This window comes from Mustela putorius, unplaced genomic scaffold (assembly GCF_011764305.1).
Source record: "Mustela putorius furo isolate JIRA1106 unplaced genomic scaffold, ASM1176430v1.1 tig00000873_pilon_pilon_pilon, whole genome shotgun sequence".
In the NCBI taxonomy this organism is placed as follows: Eukaryota; Metazoa; Chordata; class Mammalia; order Carnivora; family Mustelidae; genus Mustela; species Mustela putorius.
In genome coordinates this window covers 5,095,507-5,113,827 of record NW_025421504.1, presented here as the reverse complement: position 1 = coordinate 5,113,827, position 18,321 = coordinate 5,095,507, and the positions used below count along the sequence as shown (strand labels likewise).

Here is an 18,321-nt window from a genome sequence, read left to right as displayed (position 1 = left end):
ACATTTTCTGCACTCAATCCACGAGCGGATTAATCCTGCTTGCTTTTTCTCCATGCCCTTTGGCTGCGCTGTGGCCTGCCCCTCTGGGCCCTACCCACGTTTTTGGGCTAGAGGGGGCATTCTCCACCCCCAGCTCTGACCCAGGCCGGAGATGGGCCGTTTTCCCTCCCGCTCTTGTACACATGAGGGCCCTTCGTCTTTCTTCTCTGTTCCTTCCTGTCTGGAAGCCATCACATGGCCCAAGCAGGCCCAGGGTCAGGAGCCTTAAGGTGGAAAGGAACCCAGGTATTCTGAGAGTGCTGGTCTGGGGGGGTTCCAGGAAGAAATACAGACCAGGACTCGAGGGCTCGGGGACAGGGCTCTGGACTGGGGAAACGGTGGAAGAAAGTCCCTCTCCCCTAGGATGGCAAACTCACCAGGCCCAGAGGCAAGTTAACACTGATTTATCTGTCCCGTAACATGGCTGCTCCGGCAGAGCCCGGCAGGGACCGCAGGAGGCTCGGGCAGAGCCGGGCTGGGGCGCAGGAGGCTCAGGCGGACGTGTCAAAGAGGCGGTCGATCATGTCGCCCACCTGCTCCACACGGTACTTGATGTACTTCTCCGGGTTCTTGGTGAAGGGCACGCTGCCGTACCTGGCCAGGCGCTGAGGTCAGGGGCAGGCTAGCAGCCTCCCCAGCTCCACCTCAGCCCAAGGCACTTCTCAGCGTGCCCCTGAGTGATGCCCCTGTCTGGCCCCAGAGCAAAGCCCAAGGCACGGGCTCTGTCACCCACACCCGCACGCCCCTCCGTGTTTTCTCGAAGCACAGCGCAGAGACCCAACAGGGGCAGTGAAGGGCACAGGGCTGGGGAGGTGCAGGCAGAGGGCTCACCTGTGCAGAAAGGCCCCATAGGTCTCCCTGACAATATTTTTCTGCGCTTGGCGAATCTTGTCTCTCTGCTCCATGTCAGGAATAGCCCAGGCCTTCTGGATCTTGCACAATTCTTCAAGGCCATCATTGAAACCCTGGCCGCCAAAAAAGGTGGAAATAGAAGCGACCCAAAGACAAAGACTCCAGGCCCGTGTCCCTGCAACAGCAGCAGGGAGCCATGGGTGGAAGGGGACCCCAACTCACCTTGAACCGCTCCTTGATCATCTGCCGCTCCTTGTCCCTTAGCTGGGGGAGGTGAGAGAGGGCAGAGAAAGTGTTCCCCAGAGCAGAACCGCCCGGCTGCTGGCTCCTTCCCCAAATGCCTGAGCCCAGCCCTATCTCCTGCCACCGTGGTGGCCACAGGCATCCTTCACTCTTCCCATTTTTTCCCAGAGACATGACAAAAAGTATCACACCTGCTAGATGCCCCTTCCCAGCCCAGGCCTTCTGCATACCTTGACTCCCGGTTGGAACACAGGTAGATTCTTCTCAGCGATGTAGTCAGTCACCTTTAACCAGCTGCCGGGTGGGGAGAGAAGCAGAAGGCAGAGCAGGGACAGCTCAGGCTGCTGCTTCCCAGGGGCTGGTTTGTTTTGTTTTGTCCATCTCTGGACCTACTGGGGGAGGGGCGCTCCGCGATCATTAGAGGCGCGGCCACGCAGAGCACAACTGAGATTTTCCCTTGGAAAAAGAAAATGTTGGGGCTGGTGGCTTTCAAAACCAAGAACAGGAAACAGAATTCAATACATTGAACAAACGCTAGTAGCTGCACATCGATCTCCTGGAGAATAAAGACGAAGCGGATGAGAAAGGAGGGCGGAAGCAGAGGCCAGACAAAGCGAGCAGGAGGGACACTGCTCACATGAAGAAACACCAGGGGAAACACACAAACCGAGGAGAGACGGGGATGAGCAGCAGTGGGAGCGCAGCAAGCTCAAGTGCTCTCGCGACCTTGCTCTTTGCCCGGCCTCATGTCCCCACACCCGTGAGGCAGCTTCTGGATTCTTCTTAGACTGTGCCCTTGGCACCCCACCCTCTGGAGAAGCTGCCATAGCAGCCCCCGGGGAGCAGGTGGCGGTCGAGGGGGGCTCCCCTCTCCGTCCTGTCAGTGTGGTTAAACAGCAAGCGGAGCACTGGGCCCACGGTGGGGGGGGGGGAGCACTCCCCCGCCCCTGACCCACTCTGAGTGAAGCTCCGGTAGGAAGAGTGAGTGAAGGATTCGAGTCTGGGGGTGAGGGGAGGGCGCGGCGGGGCCCACCTGCGCTGGTAGGTCTGGATCTGCTGCTCGATGTGCTCCCGGTAGGAGCGCTCAGCAGTCTTCTGGGTCACGGCCACCAGCTGGATCAGCTCAGACCTGGGGCGGGGGAGTGGGGAGGGAGCAGAGGGGGACCAAACTGGTTTTCGGGGCCCATAAGGCTGCTGGTCTCCACAGCAGCACCCGCGGGGCCTGCCCCACACCGCCCCAGGTCCTGGGACTCCCAAGACGCAAAGCGCTGCCCTCCCCACCTGGCCAGGCAGAGGGCACCGGTGGCCCCGGAAGGGCGGGGACAGGGGGGAGCCGCGCGCGTGCGCACAGGCCCCCTGCAGCCACTCACTTCTCCAGGGCCTTGAGGATGTAGTTGTAGTTGTTGTGCAAGAAGATGGCGCTCAGGGCCGGGTCCTCGTACACCTTGGACTTGCTCAAGAGGTTCAGCTGTAGGTTGCCCAGGACCTTACCTGCACGGGGAGGGAGTGGCGACGTCCGCGGGCAGTCTGACCAAAACCACCCCGGTCCCTGGCCCTTGAACCAAGTCCAGCCCTTGTCCTTGTCCCTTCTAACCTCAGACTCCACAAGCCTCAGGAGCCCTCTGCCTGGCCCTGCTCAGCCCCACAACGGGAAGTTAGGTTACGATTCCCAAGGTCACGGAGGGGGCTCGGGAGTGGTCAGGGCACAAAGGAAGGGAGGGGAAGGCGAGGAGGGGGGGGCGCAGGGGGCTGCGAGCCGGCACTCACAGATATAGGTGCTCAGCAGACGCTTGCTGAACTCGGAGCTGTAGCTGGTGGCGGAGGAGCTGGTCTCTGGGAGGAGAGAGGACCTGTTATTGCAGCCTGGGCAGCAGCCAGGACCCTCGCTGGCCTTCCTTCAGCCCTGGAAGCAGCTGTGCAAGCCCTGGGAGGGGCCCCTGAGCCTTCCTCGGGCCGACTGGAGGCAGAGGCGCTCGGGAGTGGGGCTGCTGAGCTGCCGGGCTCCTGCTGCTGCGGGGAGAACAGCTTCGGCCTCTTCCTAGAACCCAGGCCAAGCCCCTCGCCCCTGACAGTGACGGGAAGGGGAATGAGCGGGCCTGTGTTCAGCGGGAAGGGCGGCAGGACAGAGCGGTACGCCCCCGGCCCCCAGCCCTGACTCAGGCCGGTGCTATCTATTCCCAGGCCCATTTATCCCACTGTGGGCTCCCCACAGCCTCTCCCGCTTCTCCCACACTGGGCTCCTCTGCACCGGCAGGAGGGTGGTGGTGTCTGAGGAAGGAGGGGGAGGCAGGTGCTGGGATAGCCTGGGGGGGGGGGCGTGGGCTGGGTGCCGCCCGGATAAGCTCAGCATCAGAAAGTGGCCCTGCAGGGAGCTGAGAGTTGGGAGCGCCCTGAAGAAACTCATGTCCCCCCGACCCTGCTCCCCTCTAGGTCCTGAGTCTGTCCAGATGCCTCCGTCCCCAAGAAAACTCACCCATGGGGTTTCAGAGGGGTAGGATGGGGCTGCAGAGCCCTGCTGCTTACCTCGGGGGTCTAAAGGAATATTGTATGTGTCCCCAAGAACTACGGAGTGAAAGGCGGCGCACTCAGAGGGGAAGGGAGAGACAAAGAAGGAAAAAGACGCAAAGTGCAAACACAGGTTAGAGACCGGGTCCCCAGAGTCCGGCAGACCCCACCCCGTGACAGCCGGAACACAGACAGCAGGACACACCCCAGCTGGACCCCTGAAGGTGAGGGAGCACGAAGCCAAGAGGGGATCTGGACAACTGCAGGCCAGAGGCCGCTCCTGGCTCCCTCGCCCCCAAAATGGAGGGAGGGGGGACGGCCCGGGGACCCAAACAAGGTGGGTTGGGTCTCGGAACTCAGAAACGCCAACGTCCCTCCACGCCGACCTCCCCAGCTCCAGTGCCAGGGCAGCTGTCCGAGGGAAGACACCGGGCCGGCCGTGAGACAGCAGCCCACAGAACGGGCAGCTGGGTGACTAAGCGGGAGGACAGGCGAACGCAAGAGCCGGTGGAGGAACGCGGAAGGCGGGCCAAGGCCGGCGGGCCGCCCTCGAACCAGGGAGCGCCGCTCTCCGGGGTGAGGACGGCGGAAGGAGTGAGGAGGGAGGAGGTCGGGTCAGAAAAGGAACAGTCAGACCCCACTCCGCCGGCGGGGTGGCCAGTCACCCCACATCTCCAGACAAGAGGGAGGAGTCAGGGACGGGTGGAGGGCCCCACTGGGAGGTGCCAAGTACCTTGGGAGGCCAGCATGGCCCCTGCCGTCTCTTGGAAGTCTAGGAGCTGCTGTAGGAAGAGGATGGCCTGTGTGGGGAGAAAACAGGTCCAGGAAGAAGGTCAAGGGCAGGACCTCAAGGTCAAGGTCACCTCCCAAACACAGCCCCTAGGACCATTCCACAGCAAGTGCAGGGCCAGGGGTCTGCCACGTGAAAAGGGTGGTTGCAAGCTTCCTGCCCTACTGGAGACGCCAAGGACTTTGCCATCCATCCAGCCACCAACACGCTGGCTCTGGGCCAGGCCGGGCCCCTTTCCCTCCCCAGGCGACCTTGGGCAGCACCTACGTTGCTTGTGAGCTCGTGCACGGTGCCGTCCTTGGGCATGTTGTATTCCTTGTCTGGATCATTCTGTGGAAAGAACAGCCCAGCTTCCTGAACCTGCTCCCAAGGCCTTGGGCCCCACCCCAAGCCCCAGGCAGTCTGCTCTTGGTGCCACCTCCTGGTAGACAGGGATCAGGGCGCCCCTGAGGCAGGCGGGCTGGAGAGACGGGACAGGAAAAATGGGGCAGGAGTGTCACCCTTGCGGGCTCCGGAGCCCCCAAGGAAAGAAAGGGCGGGGAGTGGGTACTGCCGGGAGACTAGCAGCCCCTCTGGGCAGCCCGCCCTCTGCAGGAGCTCCGGAGGCAGGTCCCTGGCGGTCCTGCCCACAGCTCCTAGGGCCGCAGGTGGCCCCAGAGAGCGGGAGAGCACCTTGATGTTGTCAGCAAAGTCCTCCAGGGCCTTGGCTCCAACGGTCTCCATGGAGGTGATGAGGCCGGGCAGCTTGTTCTTGGTGCTGGCAGCCGTACCCTGAGGAAGCACACAGCTGCAGAGCAGACCTGCTCCTCGCCAGCCGCTCCCCTGCCCCGCACCGCAGGGCCTCCCCTCCTGTCCTGTCACCCCGCGACTGGGTCCCCTTGCCCAGGGCCCTGCAGAAGCTGCTTCCGTGCAGCTTTGGAGCAGAGGTGCGAGGGTGGAGAAGGCGGTTCCCCCTCCCTGGGTCCCCAAGGGTCTTCCCACCCACATACCTGGAGCACCTGGTCAAACTCGGGCTTGGTCTGCTTCAGGTGCCGCAGGATGGGGAAGACGGTGAGCACGGCGGAGAAGTCATGCCGGATGATGGCCTTCCGGGCCGCAGACACGATGTTCTCCCCTTCGAGCATCAGCCCGTCCAGCGCATCCTGCGAAAGCAGAGCAAGGACGTGGCTCACGGAGGGGACGGAGTGGTGACAGCTGCCTCCTAGGGACGGTCAGGGCCGCCGGAGGGGCTGGGGGAAGCCAGCATGGCCCAGCAGGGGACAGCGACCCCCCCCCACACACACACACATGGTGGGGGTGGCTATAGCTGAAGGCTACTGGACGGCAGCTCTGGCCCGAACCCCAGCTTCCACAGCGGCAGGTTTGCGGGGACATCTGGTCAGTCGGGGCCCAGGAGCATGGTGGAGATCCCCACGCCTGGGGATCCAGGCAGCACCTGGATCAGGGAGTCAAAGGTCTTTTTCTGATGGTGCTCAGGGATGACATCCATCAGCAGCTGGTACTCGCTCTGGGCCAGCTTGACGAAGGCACTGGCGCAGTGAATGTAGGCGTCGGTCTCCACGTCCAGCGCGTCGTCTCTCCCTGGGGGGACAGCAGAGCCCCTGAGCTGCTGGTCTGGAGGTTGCTGCTCTTCCTGCTGGGGGGGCATGGGTCTCCCCAGCTCCTGGCCTGCAGCCCAGGCTGGCAGCAGATGGGGGGAGGAGGCGGACTGTTCTGGCAGAAAGCTGAGAGGATTCCAGCAGGCCTGACTGCTTCGAAGGAAAAAACAGGGCTGCAATCCAGCCTTTGTCCTGGCTTCAGTTTCAGCTCTGCCAGACAGTGCTCATGTCCCAGAGCATCAGGTACTAAAGACGCTGGGGAGACGGATGGAGAGAGGGAAGACGGATGGAAGAGGGAAGAGTCCTACATCGGCTTCTTGGCTACGGTGTACCTGTCCCCAGGACTGAGGATTCTGAATCGTACTAGAAAATGGACGGCCAGGGCTGGGTGAATGGCAGTGCCCACGTCAAGGTGGCAGGCACCCTGGTCACCCATCGGAGAAAATGCCGGGCCACTGAAGGCAGTTCTCAGCCCCACCAGACCTTCTGGAATGTCTAAGAAGGCAGTGGGCTATGGCCTAGGAGGCTAGCTGGCATGGGGTCAAACTTTGAGAAGGGGCCATGAGTCCCAGAAAGGGAGGGCTTCTTGCTGGTCAGCTGCCCCAGGAGACCCAGGGCCCACTAGCGGAGGCTGGGGCAGGGGGCACCCCCAGGCAACCTGGTCCCTCAAGCAAAGGAACGGGCTCCGAGTCAGAGCTGTTGTTGGAGTCGGATGTCAGGGCTCCCTGCTCTCCAGGGAGCCACCTTCCAAGGAGCGGCAGCTTCTCCCCTTGGCCCAGGCCCTGAGAGCCAGGCACACACGCCCATCTGGAGAGAGGCAAGGAGACCTAGTGCCCAAAAGAGAGACTTGAGAGAGAGAGGCAAACAGGGCTGGCTCATCTTCAGAGCAGAGCCCTCCGGGGACCTCTGCCAAGGCAGCGGCGGCTGCCCTCGGGCTGGGCTGCGGTACTCACCAGCCAGCGGCCCGTGCTTGTCGTTCAGGGCCTCGGACAGGTGCTTAACTCGGAAATCATGCTCGTGACCTAGCGAGACGTCGGCCGTACAGACACAAGCAGCATTTATCCAAGGGCCGGGTGGGCTGCCCCTCGGGGACAGGGAAGAAGCCCTCGATCTCCAGGAGGGGACGTGAGATGGGGTGGGGGGCAGGGGAAGGGGCACGGGAGAGGGCTCTGAGCCCCTCCTCTGCTGCGGACCACCTTGGGAACAGCCATTTCAAGCCTGACTTGCAGTGCCCCAGACCGTCCTTAAGAGCTGGTTCTCTAATCCCGAGGCCAAGAGAGAAGCCTGCGGGACGACCAAGGAAGGTTCTGGAGAGCTTCCGGCAGCTGCGGAGGGTCTGATGCTCGGCCCCAAGGGGTTTACCCACATCACCATATTTAGGGGTGGCCTGGAGGCCCAGGCCAGCTTGGTCCCACCACTGCTGGTCTGAGCGTGAAAGGGCTGCCCGTGACAAAGAACTTTCTCTGAGTTCAAATAGGAGACAAGGACAGAGACGGAGGGAATGGGTAGGAAGCCTCAGGGAGGGCAGAGCTGCCGTCAGCCAGATAGGACCAGGCCAAGGCCACGACACCTGCCCCCGTGCCAGCTGGAAGGAGTGGCACCAGGGACCTGCTGTTCCCACCCCCGCTGCCCTCTCTGGGACTCTCCCGCGGCCCTCCTGGGGGCTTGGAGGCTCTGCCCTGCCACGAGAGTGGACACAGGGTGGAGGAGGAGGGAACAGGAGAACACAGGGTGATTACCTTCCAGAGGAATGAGGTTAGAGCCCCCCTTTTTCCCATCTAGACCATGCTGGGAATACTGTTTCAGAAGGTTCTGAGCCTTACGGATCGTCCCTGTCACCAGAGCCACACAGAGAGGAGACAAGAAGACCTAGGAAATGAGTGAGAGAAAACAGCAGCGGGCCTCCACCTGCCCACCCCCCCCCAAGCCCCACACCCGGCCCCCCAACAGTGAGCATGCCCACACGCCGTCTCTCCAGCAGGCCCCTTCCAGGACCGCCGGAGGCGCTGCACAGGGACAAGGAGGAACGGGCACAGGGTGTGCCCCACGGGGGCTCCTGATTCTGCTCCTGACCCTCACCGCTCTGGGTCTGAGTTCTCTTTAGGAAGCGCAGTGGGTAAAGGAGATGAGATGGGCCAAAAAGCCCATCAGGAGAAGCCCAAAATAAAAGACACTACTGAGTGCCATGTAAGTTGGACCAGACTGGGGCTCCGGATGGAGGAGCTGGTGATGACATTCTCATACCCAGAGGGCACAGCCAAGCTGGCAGAGTCTGGGGACCCTCTGAGGCCGACAGGCCCATGGTCCGGCCCGAAACACTAGTAGGAGTCAGAGTTCCTGAGCATGCTCAGTGCTGGGACGTGGACACACGGAGGTCGACAGAAAGCAGAGCCCGGGAGCTGGTGAGACGGGACTGAGCTTCCTGGGAGAGCGGTGCCCAAGACAGAAGGCTTGGAAACCCTGAGGCAGCCTGGCCCCATGCACCAAAGCCACCTGAACCCCCAAAGCAATCAGAGAAAACTCAGAAGCTCGGCTGGGGGTTCACGGAAGCCACCACACAGAGCCGGAGGCAGGACGGTAGACAGGGGACATGCTTCCGGCATGGAGGGAAAAAACAACAGTTAGTATCACAAGTGAAGTCAACAAAAACAAAATCCCAATGCCTACAGCCTCTGGGGTCAGCCACCCCTGTGGGAATGAGACATCTCAGGGCAGGAAAGGGGGAGATAAAATAGCATTTAAAAGAGACGAGGATAGGGGCGCCTGGGTGGCTCAGTGGGTTGAGCCGCTGCCTTCGGCTCGGGTCATGATCTCAGGGTCCTGCGATCGAGTCCCGCATCGGGCTCTCTGCTCGGCAGGGAGCCTGCTTCCTTCTCTCTCTCTCTGCCTGCCTCTCAGTGTACTTGTGATTTCTCTCTGTCAAATAAATAAATAAAATAAAAAAAAAAAAAAAAAAAAAAAAAAAATAAAAGAGACGAGGATAGCTGCTTTGTTAATAAAATGCACTGGGAGCAGAGAGGAGGCCCCCACACGGAACTCTGGTCTGTCTTCCCTGGAGACTCCTGCGTCCCCCGACCCCCAGCCGTGTCCCGGAACAAAGTGAGGCTGCCTGGGTTCTGGCAGTTCCCCAAAAAGCTGGGGGAGAAGGGCCAAGGTCTGGAGTAGCTTTCTGTTTAGAGCATGTGACAATCAGCTACTAATGACCAAGTTCAGGGCCCCGGCTCAGCATCTGCCTCCCCGTGTTCTCCCCATTCAGTGAGCAGTCCTGCTAATGAGCGAATCAGATTCCTGCCCCACAGCCGACCGGCAGCAGATGGGCTCACACAGGGACCCTGAGGAGGCTCGCCGGCTCGCGGGTGTGGACGGGGACCGAGGACACTGATCGGGCAGCCGTCAAACCCATCAGGTGCCCAATGGCCACGGAGGCGCTGAGACTGGTATCAAACCGCCAGCCCACTGAGGCCTCCCTTGCCCCTCTCCTCTGAGCCAGGAGCAGATGGGTCCCAGGGGCCTGGCTCCCTAGTTCCCACATCAGTACCGACCCCTGGCTGCTGAAGACTCTGGGAATTCTGCAGCAAGCACAGGAATCCTCAGAGCCTGAGTCTTCCTCCGTGGCCCAGAAGCCAAGGACAGCCCAGGCCCACTGCGAGCTCTGCCACGGCCAGCCGACACCCAGGGGGGGGGGATATAGACCAGGTCTGCCCCCCCACCCCGTGGGCCTATCAGAGAAGAGATGGGGAAGAGAGCCCAGACCAGCTGAGGCAGGCAGCCTCACGGCCTCGCGGAGGGAGACAGCCCCTGCCCAACGCACAGGGACGGACCGACGGAGTGCCAGCAGCCGGGGCCCAGCAGGCGGGCTCAGCATAGCGGTAGGAGCAGGTTTTTAGGTGACGGCCAGAAGACCCACGCCGGAAGGGAGAAGGCGGTGCACCTCCTGCTGGGGCCACCAGTCCTCTGCTCGCTTGGGACCTTGAGGGCAGCTTTCTCCAAACCCCAGTTAAAGGCCGGAGCAGGAGCAGGCGCTCTCTGAGGAGCACGGGCAAGAAACACTCTCCCCACAACACTGTCATGAGGGCTGGGTCCCAGTGGCCACACCAGGTGTGTTCCCGCAGCCACAGCTCGGCAGGGTGGGCTAAGGTACAAGCAGCCCCTGGCTCTCGAGCTTTCTCTGCCTGGTGCTGCTCACAGCAGCCCCTCGCCCTAGCTTCTCCAGACTGCGGCGGACACACGGAGACGTGACCCCTGGAGCATGGAGCCTCAGCAGATGGGGAGTCACCTGCTTTCTGTCCTCTGTACCTACAGCCAGGGGTCACTGTGAGGACAAGCTCTGGAAGGGCCGACGCCGCGAACCCCAAGGCAGCTGAAGGCGACGCAGGTCCCACACAGCCTTCCGGCGGGGGCTGAATGGGCCGGGGTGCCGGCTCACCTGGCCTCTTGATGGGCTTCTTGGTGGGCGTGTCTTTCCTCTTGTTGGGGATGGCGGGGGAGTAGGGTACCCCAGAGGAAGAACTGCTCTTCCGGAAATGCTCCTTCAGGCCCTTGATGGAGCGGTCTAGCTGGCTGGAGCGAATCTGGTAGTAGACGTTCATGAAATCTGAGGAGAGAGGGGGGGACAGCTGTGGCAGCTGGGGTCCCTGCCTCTCTTTCCCCTCTAGATGCAGTGGGCAGGACAGTAGCAGAGCCCACCATCTCGGTTTGCTAACTCATTCCTAGCATCTGCTGTGGCTCCCAGCTACGCACGTAGCCTTGTCCCAAATCAAGCCATCTTAAAAGGGGGGAGAAAAACAATAGAGCTGCTAATTAAATTTCGAAGGTAAAGTTCTTTGAAATAAAGTTCTTTGAGATAACAAACATAAAATTAGGGGGCACCCAGGAGGCTCAGTGGGTTGAGCGTCTGACTCTTGATTTCAGCTCAGGTCAAGATCTCACAGGTTGTGATATGGAGCCCTGTGTTGGCCTCCACGCTTAGTAGCGAGTCTGCATGAGCTTCTCCCTTTGTGCCTCCCCAGGGTATGTGCGCACACCCTCTCTCTCTCAAACAAATAAATAACATCTTTTTACGAATAAATAAACATCGAGATCCACCTTGGTAAGGGGTCAAAGGATGTGAGCGATTTACTGGAGGCAAAGAGACAACAAAAGGCAGTGAATGAAAAACACTATGTCTTCAGCCATTCGTGACATGCAAATTTTTTTAAAAAAGGACCACGGCAGCCCCAGCTAAGATAAATAAAATGAATGAAGAGGGAGCCTTGGGACCCCTGATGGCTCTTCGGACTGGCCCCGCCCACCGGGGGAGGAGCTGCGATGGCAGAAGGTCACAAACCTGTTTGGTCACTTCTTTTTTCTTTTTTTATATAATGTATTATTTGCCCCAGGGGTACAGGTCTGTGGATCGTCAGTCTTACACACTTCACAGCACTCACCATAGCACATACCTCCCCAATGTCCATCACCAGCCACCCCATCCCTCCCCCGCACCCTCCAGCAACCCTGTTTGTTTCATGAGATTAAGAGTCTCTTGCGGTTTGTCTCCCTCCCGATCCCATCTTGGTTCATTTTTTCCTTCTCTATCCCCCCATCCCCCCTCCCGCCCTGCCTCTCAGATTCCTCATATCAGAGAGATTTAATAATTGTCTTTCTCTGATTGACTTATTTCGCTCAGTGTAATACCCTCTAGTTCCATCCACGTTGCAAATGGCAACATTTCGTTTTTGGGAGTTTTTTTGATGGCTGCATAGTATCCCACTGTAAATATATATACACCACAGCCATTCATCTGCTGATGGGCATCTGGGCTCTTCCCACTGGTCGGCTGTGGTGGGCATTGCTGCTATACCATTTGGCCACTTCTACCTGATAGTTGCGTCTTTGAGAAAACACCCAAAGAACTCCCTACGTAAGGAAAGCGTCCACACAAGTACGTTCGTAACAGGATTATCTATCAATACTCAGAACACTGGAGAATCCAAAAATGCAAACAGACCGGGAAATACTCATTTCAGCAGTTCCCAACCAATGTGTTCCAAGGAGCCCCAGGGTAAAAAAATGGGCCGAAGCACAAGGGTCTGGAGGTGTCCACTGGCCTCCCTCTTCTCCCTAAAATTCTCCTGCTGAGCCCACAGTCCCCCAAAGTGCTGCTTTGGAGCCGTGGACGTGTTCACACAGTCACGTAAGCTATAGGTTTACTGCTCGTATTATCTTTTCCTACTAAACTTTATGAAAAAAAAAATCCAGGTGGATTAAAGAAATAAAGGGGACCGGAGAGCACTGCGTCTGGCCCTGCCACCTGGGTCCCCTCACCTTGGTTGCGGCCATACTCCACCAGCCAGCGGGAGATGCGGATCACGTCCTGGAGCACTCCCTCGGGCAGGTGCTCCAGGGGCACCTCCTCTTGGACCTCCAGCTCATCCTCGCCGCTGATCAGATCCAGGATGAGCACAGGGGACACGACCTTGCTGTGCCTGGTCATCAGGCTGCGGAACTCGGACTCCAGAGACTCCTTCCCGCGCTCGAAAAGCAGCTTCTATGGGGACAATGGGAGGAAGGTAGGGAGCGGGCTCGGCTCTTCAGCCTCCAGGGGCCCCTCCTCTGCCTTCCCTTCCTTCCACGCAGAGAGGAAACACCAGGAAGCCCTCGCTGCTTCTGTCTTTGCCTTGTGGTCCCTCAACATGCATGTTCACACGTGAAACATGACACACGGGCTTCACAAGTTTTACAAGACACACGGGCTTCACAAACATGGGCCGATGATTTTCCCGCTGGGCCATTACTCTGTTTTCTTGTTAGAAAAGGGTTCGTAAGAGGAAACAAAAATAGATCAATGGAACTATGTCGCGGGAAAAACTTCGGTTCTGCAAGGGAAAGGACAGCGCACAGGATGAGAGAGAACACAGGCAAATCATACACTGGATAAGAAACAGCCAGCCAGAACACACGAGAGAACAGAAAACATGCGTCCACAAGAAAGAGAACACGTGAGGGCTCGCAGCAACATTATTTGTAAATGCCAGAAAGTGGAATGTCCAGCAAGTGGTGAATGTGGTCTCTCCACACCATCTGACATTCCTCAGCCAAACCATGAACAAAGTATTGACACACACCACTGTGTGCCCGAATCTTCAAAACGTTATGTGAGGTAAAAGGCGGCAGATACGGAAGGGCACATATTATATGATTCCATTGCTATGAGAAGCCCGGAACAGACAAATCTGGAGGAACAGAGCGCAGACCAGTGACTGGCAGAGGCTATGTGACTGGGGAAAGGAGCTGAGGTTTGGGGCTCTTGTTTGGGTGATGAAAGTATTCTCGAACTGGTTCCAGGGGTCCCATGCCACTCGGTGATTATGCTAGAGCCACTGAGTTGCCTCCTCTAAGTGAGCAAACGTAATGGCAAGTGAGTTATATCTCAATAAAGATGTCTCCGAAACGAGAAAGGAAGGAGTTGGAGTGTCCTTGCTTGAACGAGGAGGATGTGCTCTTGGGGAGACATATGGCTCACATGTCCTGTACTCTCTGTCTCCACCCCACCCCCAAGTTCTAGTCTGGCTCTTTACTCTCCAACCCAAACTTGGCAGTGACCCCCCCCAGAACAAAGTTCTCTAAGCCCTGACACCCCAAACTCAAGACAGCCCCCGCCCCACGCTGCAGTACACTGATGACACTGGGGTGTCCCCACTGGTGACTCGTGTTGATCCCACTGTCCTTCTAGACAAGGAGGCGGGGCCGTAGGTGGTCAGAGACCACTGGCTGGATCCCAGCCACTGTCATACCCAGTGTGACATGCGAATGTCCTCATTTCCGTCACAGAGCCTGATGGCAGAAACTCTGGGAAGTGCTGCTCTGAACAAAAGCTTTCTCGGTTGGAGAAAGGCCAGGTTCTCATCTTCCATTTCTCAGCTTACTCCCTCTTCTGGGTGACACACACACACCCAGGGTGAGAACTGTGGTGCCACCAGGAGGGTGTGCCCGGTGACTGGGTCTGAGCTGGCCCTTCCTCTAGTATTCTTCCCGCTCTGGGAGGCTGGGGCTCATTTCTCCTGTGTGCATTCTCCCCTTCCCTCAGTGCCTTGAGTAAATCTCACTTCCCAGCCTTACCCCACATTGCTCTGGTAACCTACAGCCTCTGATACTGAAACGCAAAGACAGAAAACAGCAAGTCAAACATGAAAACAGGAATGCAGGTTCCGAGGGTAGTCAAGTTCACAGAGACAGAAAGGAGAATGATCGTTGCCAAGGGCCGGGGGAAGAGAGGGACAGGGTTTAGTGGGTTTCATTCTGGGAAGATGGAAAGAGTTCTGGAGACGGATGGCGGGAGCGGCTACACAACGTCAATGCGACTTCATGCCACTGAGCTCTTCACTTAAAGGGGTTAAAATGGTAAATTTTATAGTACATATTTTTCACAACAGAAAAAATACAAATGCGCGTATAAAAATCAAGTGTTAGATTTACATTTGATATGTAATTTAGAGTTGACTTAATTATAAAAACGTATTAAGAATGTATACCTATAATTTCTGAGACAGAAGTCTTAATGTCTGAAGTACGCATATCATATCACGTACTACTGTTTCTCCCACTATGTTCTCCTTTAAGAAGGTCCAGTGTCCCTCATGGGACCAGAGAGGGGGACTGGTGTTGCCCAAACCTCCCTCCCGCATTAGCCCGCTGGCCCCTCACCACTTTGTTGAGCTCTGGGCTGTCCGGGCTATTGTCCTGGAAATACTCCACGGCCTTCTGAATCTTGGCCATGCTCCCAAGGTACTCCTCTAGCCTGCCCGTGGGGCTGTCAAGGGAAAGAGCTGCTTCAGCCTGGGCAGATGCAAGATAAACAGGCAGGACCCAATGGTGTTTAAAAGAGAAGAGAATGGACACAGGGGACTCCGGGCTCAAATATATTCAAACCCTCCCTCCTGAAGCCTAGCGTCGCTGGCGCAGGAGGTGTCAGCAATGCGAGCCTCTGGTCCTACTCACCCTTCCCTGATGATTTTCTCAGTGTCACTGGCCACATGGTAGTAGCTGATGACATGGTCCAGGCAGGAGAGAGTCTTCTCAACATTCTCCTGCAGCCGCTGCAGGTTCTCTGTCTGCTTGTGCACGGGGATGATGGAGTTCTCCAGCTTCATAAGACGGCTCTCAAAGGATGACAGGATAGACACCTGCGGGGGACAGCCCAGTTTCAGGACTCAGGCTTGTCCCAGGACTGCTTCCACCCACGCATGAGGTCTTCGGAATTGGCTGCCTTTTCTCTGGTTTTCTTTCTTCCTTTTTTTTTTTTTTTTTTAAGATTTTTATTTATTTTGACAGAGAAAGAGAGCACAAGAAGAGGGAGTGGGAGAGGGAGAAGCAGGCTTCCTCGATCCCAGGACCCTGGGATCATGACCTGAGCCAAAGGCAGTTGCTTCACCAACTGAGCCACCCAAGCGCCCCTCCTCTGATTTTCTAGATAATAAAATCCATGAGGGAAGGGATAGGGTGTCCGTGTTCACCACTGTATCCCCAGCACCTACCATGTGCATAGCACACGGTCCAAATAAACTGGATGAAGTTTGACTTGAAGGCAGACGGTGCATCGAATGAACTCCTTCCAAGATAATCACCGCAGATGGCCTCCCTTCCACCCCCGGAAGCCAAATCTCAATTTCACTTCTCTCTGAAGCTTTCCTAGACTGAACAGGAAGTAGTTTCATACAGAGTAGCCTCAAATGCATCGCTAGTACCTTCAAAACTCTCTCTCTCTAAGGGTGAATCTCCATTACATAAGGACTAAGACTTTATGATTGTGTTCTTAAACACATATTCAAAGTCTGCATCTACTCGATATGAGCTTTTCCAGTCTCCTCTGGAAGTAAGGAAGGAAATTCCTATCTGGTGAGCGCCTGTTGCAGACCAGGTACTAGGCAAGACACGCTCCCGTGCATTGGCTCCTACGACCTGCACAGCCACGCGGGAAGGTTGCCACGGCCTCTGTCAGTAGACGAGTTAACTGAAGCTCAGTGTTACTTGTCAGGAGCTACACAGAAATCAGTGGAGGGGGCGCCTGTGTGGCTCAGTCAGTTAAGTGTCTGCGTTTGCCTCGGGTCATGATCTGGGAGTCCCGGGGTCAAGTTCCCCATCGTGTTCCCTGCTCAGCGGGGAGTCTGCTTCTCCCTCTACCCTTCACCCTGCTCTCTCTCACAAATAAATAAATAAAATCATTTTAAAAAGGAAGAAGAAAAAGTAGTAGTGGTGGTGGTGGTGGTGGTGTTGGTGAGGCGAGGACCAGATCCCAGCTCTGATTTCAAAGCTCCTTCTACCCCTCAGTATTAGGCTGAAGGCTGAGTTTTCTCTACCCTCAGCAATCTCAGAATCTCAGGCCACCCTGGCCCTCTGATCATCACCCAAATTGAGGACGACACACGACCACCACCCAGCCCATGAAAGCCAGGCTCGCTAAATGTTTGCAGAAGGAGAGAACGAAGACCGGAGAGCTCGCACCGAAAGCTGAAAGTCTGTGCCAGCAGGAGCTGCGACATCCTCAGAGAAGGGGCAGAAAAAGGGAAGGGAGCTAGGTAAGAGCCACCCCACACAGCTGCTGGAGAAACCCACACATTCCCGCCGTCACCACCCAGGCTCGAACCCGGCTCTCCTCCAGTCCGGAGGCCTGTCTGCCCCTCCCACCCGAGAGGTTACTCACCATGTTTTTGGTGAGCTGGTCGCTCTTCTCCAGGCTGTCTCGGATGAAGGACAGCGTCTCCTCCTCCTGGGGGAAGCGGAGGGGGACATATTACAAGAAGCTGGAGGCTAAGAACATCGCGTCCCGGCCCACGGCCTCGCCCCCAACCCTATCTCCTCGCAGGGAGTGCTCCCTCCTTGCCCGCCCCCCCCACCCCCCCGAGTAGACGCCCCGGCCCGGATCTCGGCCCCTTCCCTCACCTGCTCCCCATCCCCAGCCTCACCTGCTTCAGCTTGTCCTCAATCTCCCGCCGCCGGGCGGACGCCTCCTGCGGGGGTATCATCGCTTCGGCCCAGAGGCTCCCACCGCCCAGAACCTTACCTCTGCGTGCCCTCTCGGCTCCCGTCTCTGCCACACCCACTTCCGCCCTTAGCCCCGCCCTGTGGCGCGCTAGTGGTGCCATATTGAGAGTGGCAAGCGGAATTAGGCTTGCGCAGAACCAAGTAATGGGCCGGGGCAGGTAGCCATCTTGAGTGTGGCAAGTGCGGCTTCACTGCCTTGGCAGAGAAGGTTCCCCAGCGGCGTGCTGTCGCTTTCGCCCGCGGGACAGCTGGAGTTCACTTGCGGGCTTCGTGTGGCTTCGACTGCGGCTGGGGAAGACCATAAGTTTGTTTCCCTAGTTCGCATTTTGTGTCCAGGCACGGATACCGCGCTCTCCGCACGCTGCAGCACAGAGCGTGTCACATAGTAGGCTCAGAACGTGTGGCCAGTTGATGAGCTCCTCTAACGCCTCTGCCCAGAGCCTCCTCTAACCACAGCTTCAGGGGAGACGTTCCTGGATCAAGGTTCCTGTGGGGCTGGGCGTTCAGCTTTAACCGTAAGACTCAGCTCCTGCAAAACCTGATGTCACTCCTTCCTCCATTCCTTCCCTGCCCACCCTGCCTCTGGCCCTGTCCTCGGGGAAGTAAATAGCCGTGTGGCTTTGCTCAGTTCCTCTGTGGGTCCAGCATCCGGGCAGGGGAGGATAGACAACAAGGCATGTGCTGGTGGGTGAGAATATTTTGGGATACCAAGCCCTAGTGTTCCCAAGGCCCCGCCCCAGGACCCACCACATCTAAGAGGAGGAAGAAATGGGACCCAGAGCCTGGAGAGGGATTGGGGAGCTCTTCTGCTGGGGCAGGAGGACCATCTCAGAGATGATGGGTGGCCAGGAAAGTGGGATTGAAGGAAATCTCCAAGTGCAACCCTGTTAGAGATGGGGAAGATAAAAAGAGTCATTGTGGGGGGGCACCTGCGATGATGTCACCGAGGCAGTCCTTGTGCAGTCCTGAGGACCAAGGCGAGTGTTTAAACAGTTAGGTGCCACCGTACAGAATGAGGGCCTGGAGGGCTACAGTGGAAATGACTCTAGACTCCATAGACCAGCCTAGAGAGCCGCCTTCAGCACTGCCTCTCTGAACAGCACCTAGCCCAGGGCAGATGCTCAAGAAAGATATTGATCATGTCTTGCTCTAGAAGTCTGAGGATCCCTATGTTCATGAACGAATACTTTGAACTTGGCACAATATCATTGCATTTTTTGCAAATAAACTACATATCTGTGTGCTTTTTTGTATTTTCTCAAATCTCCTTCACTA

At 57.6% G+C, this 18,321-nt stretch overlaps 1 protein-coding gene across 9 annotated transcripts; it reads right to left on the bottom strand.

The window, feature by feature from the left end:
- Positions 1–427: 427 nt before the first annotated feature.
- Positions 428–17,112, bottom strand: EXOC7 (exocyst complex component 7). 9 transcript variants are annotated; one of them, XM_004748853.3, is made up of 21 exons: positions 16,968–17,112; positions 16,706–16,771; positions 15,004–15,188; positions 14,710–14,815; positions 12,331–12,553; positions 10,454–10,621; positions 7,767–7,859; positions 6,981–7,049; positions 5,865–6,010; positions 5,419–5,571; positions 5,102–5,200; positions 4,697–4,759; positions 4,373–4,439; positions 3,658–3,696; positions 2,902–2,967; positions 2,505–2,625; positions 2,168–2,263; positions 1,365–1,428; positions 1,114–1,155; positions 871–1,004; positions 428–633 (listed from the first exon to the last, which is right to left on the bottom strand). In XM_004748853.3, the coding sequence occupies exons 1-21, from the start codon at positions 17,025–17,027 to the stop codon at positions 531–533; spliced, it is 2,163 nt and encodes a 720-aa protein (XP_004748910.2). In that variant the 5' UTR covers positions 17,028–17,112; the 3' UTR covers positions 428–530. The 9 variants fall into 9 exon arrangements, with proteins under 9 accessions (XP_004748910.2, XP_004748911.2, XP_004748912.2 ...); XM_004748854.2 differs by lacking the exon at positions 3,658–3,696; XM_004748855.2 differs by lacking the exon at positions 6,981–7,049.
- Between the last annotated feature and the right edge of the window lie 1,209 nt (positions 17,113–18,321).

Coding starts and splice junctions, on each gene's coding strand:
- EXOC7 (XM_004748853.3), bottom strand. CDS start 17,027: ATGATACCCCCGCAGGAGGCGTCCGCCCGGCGGCGGGAGATTGAGGAC. Junction 6,011..6,980: donor CAAGCACGGGCCGCTGGCTG/GTGAGTACCGCA, acceptor CTGTCCCCCCAG/GGAGAGACGACGCGCTGGAC. Junction 2,264..2,504: donor ATCCTCAAGGCCCTGGAGAA/GTGAGTGGCTGC, acceptor CCCCCGCCCCAG/GTCTGAGCTGATCCAGCTGG.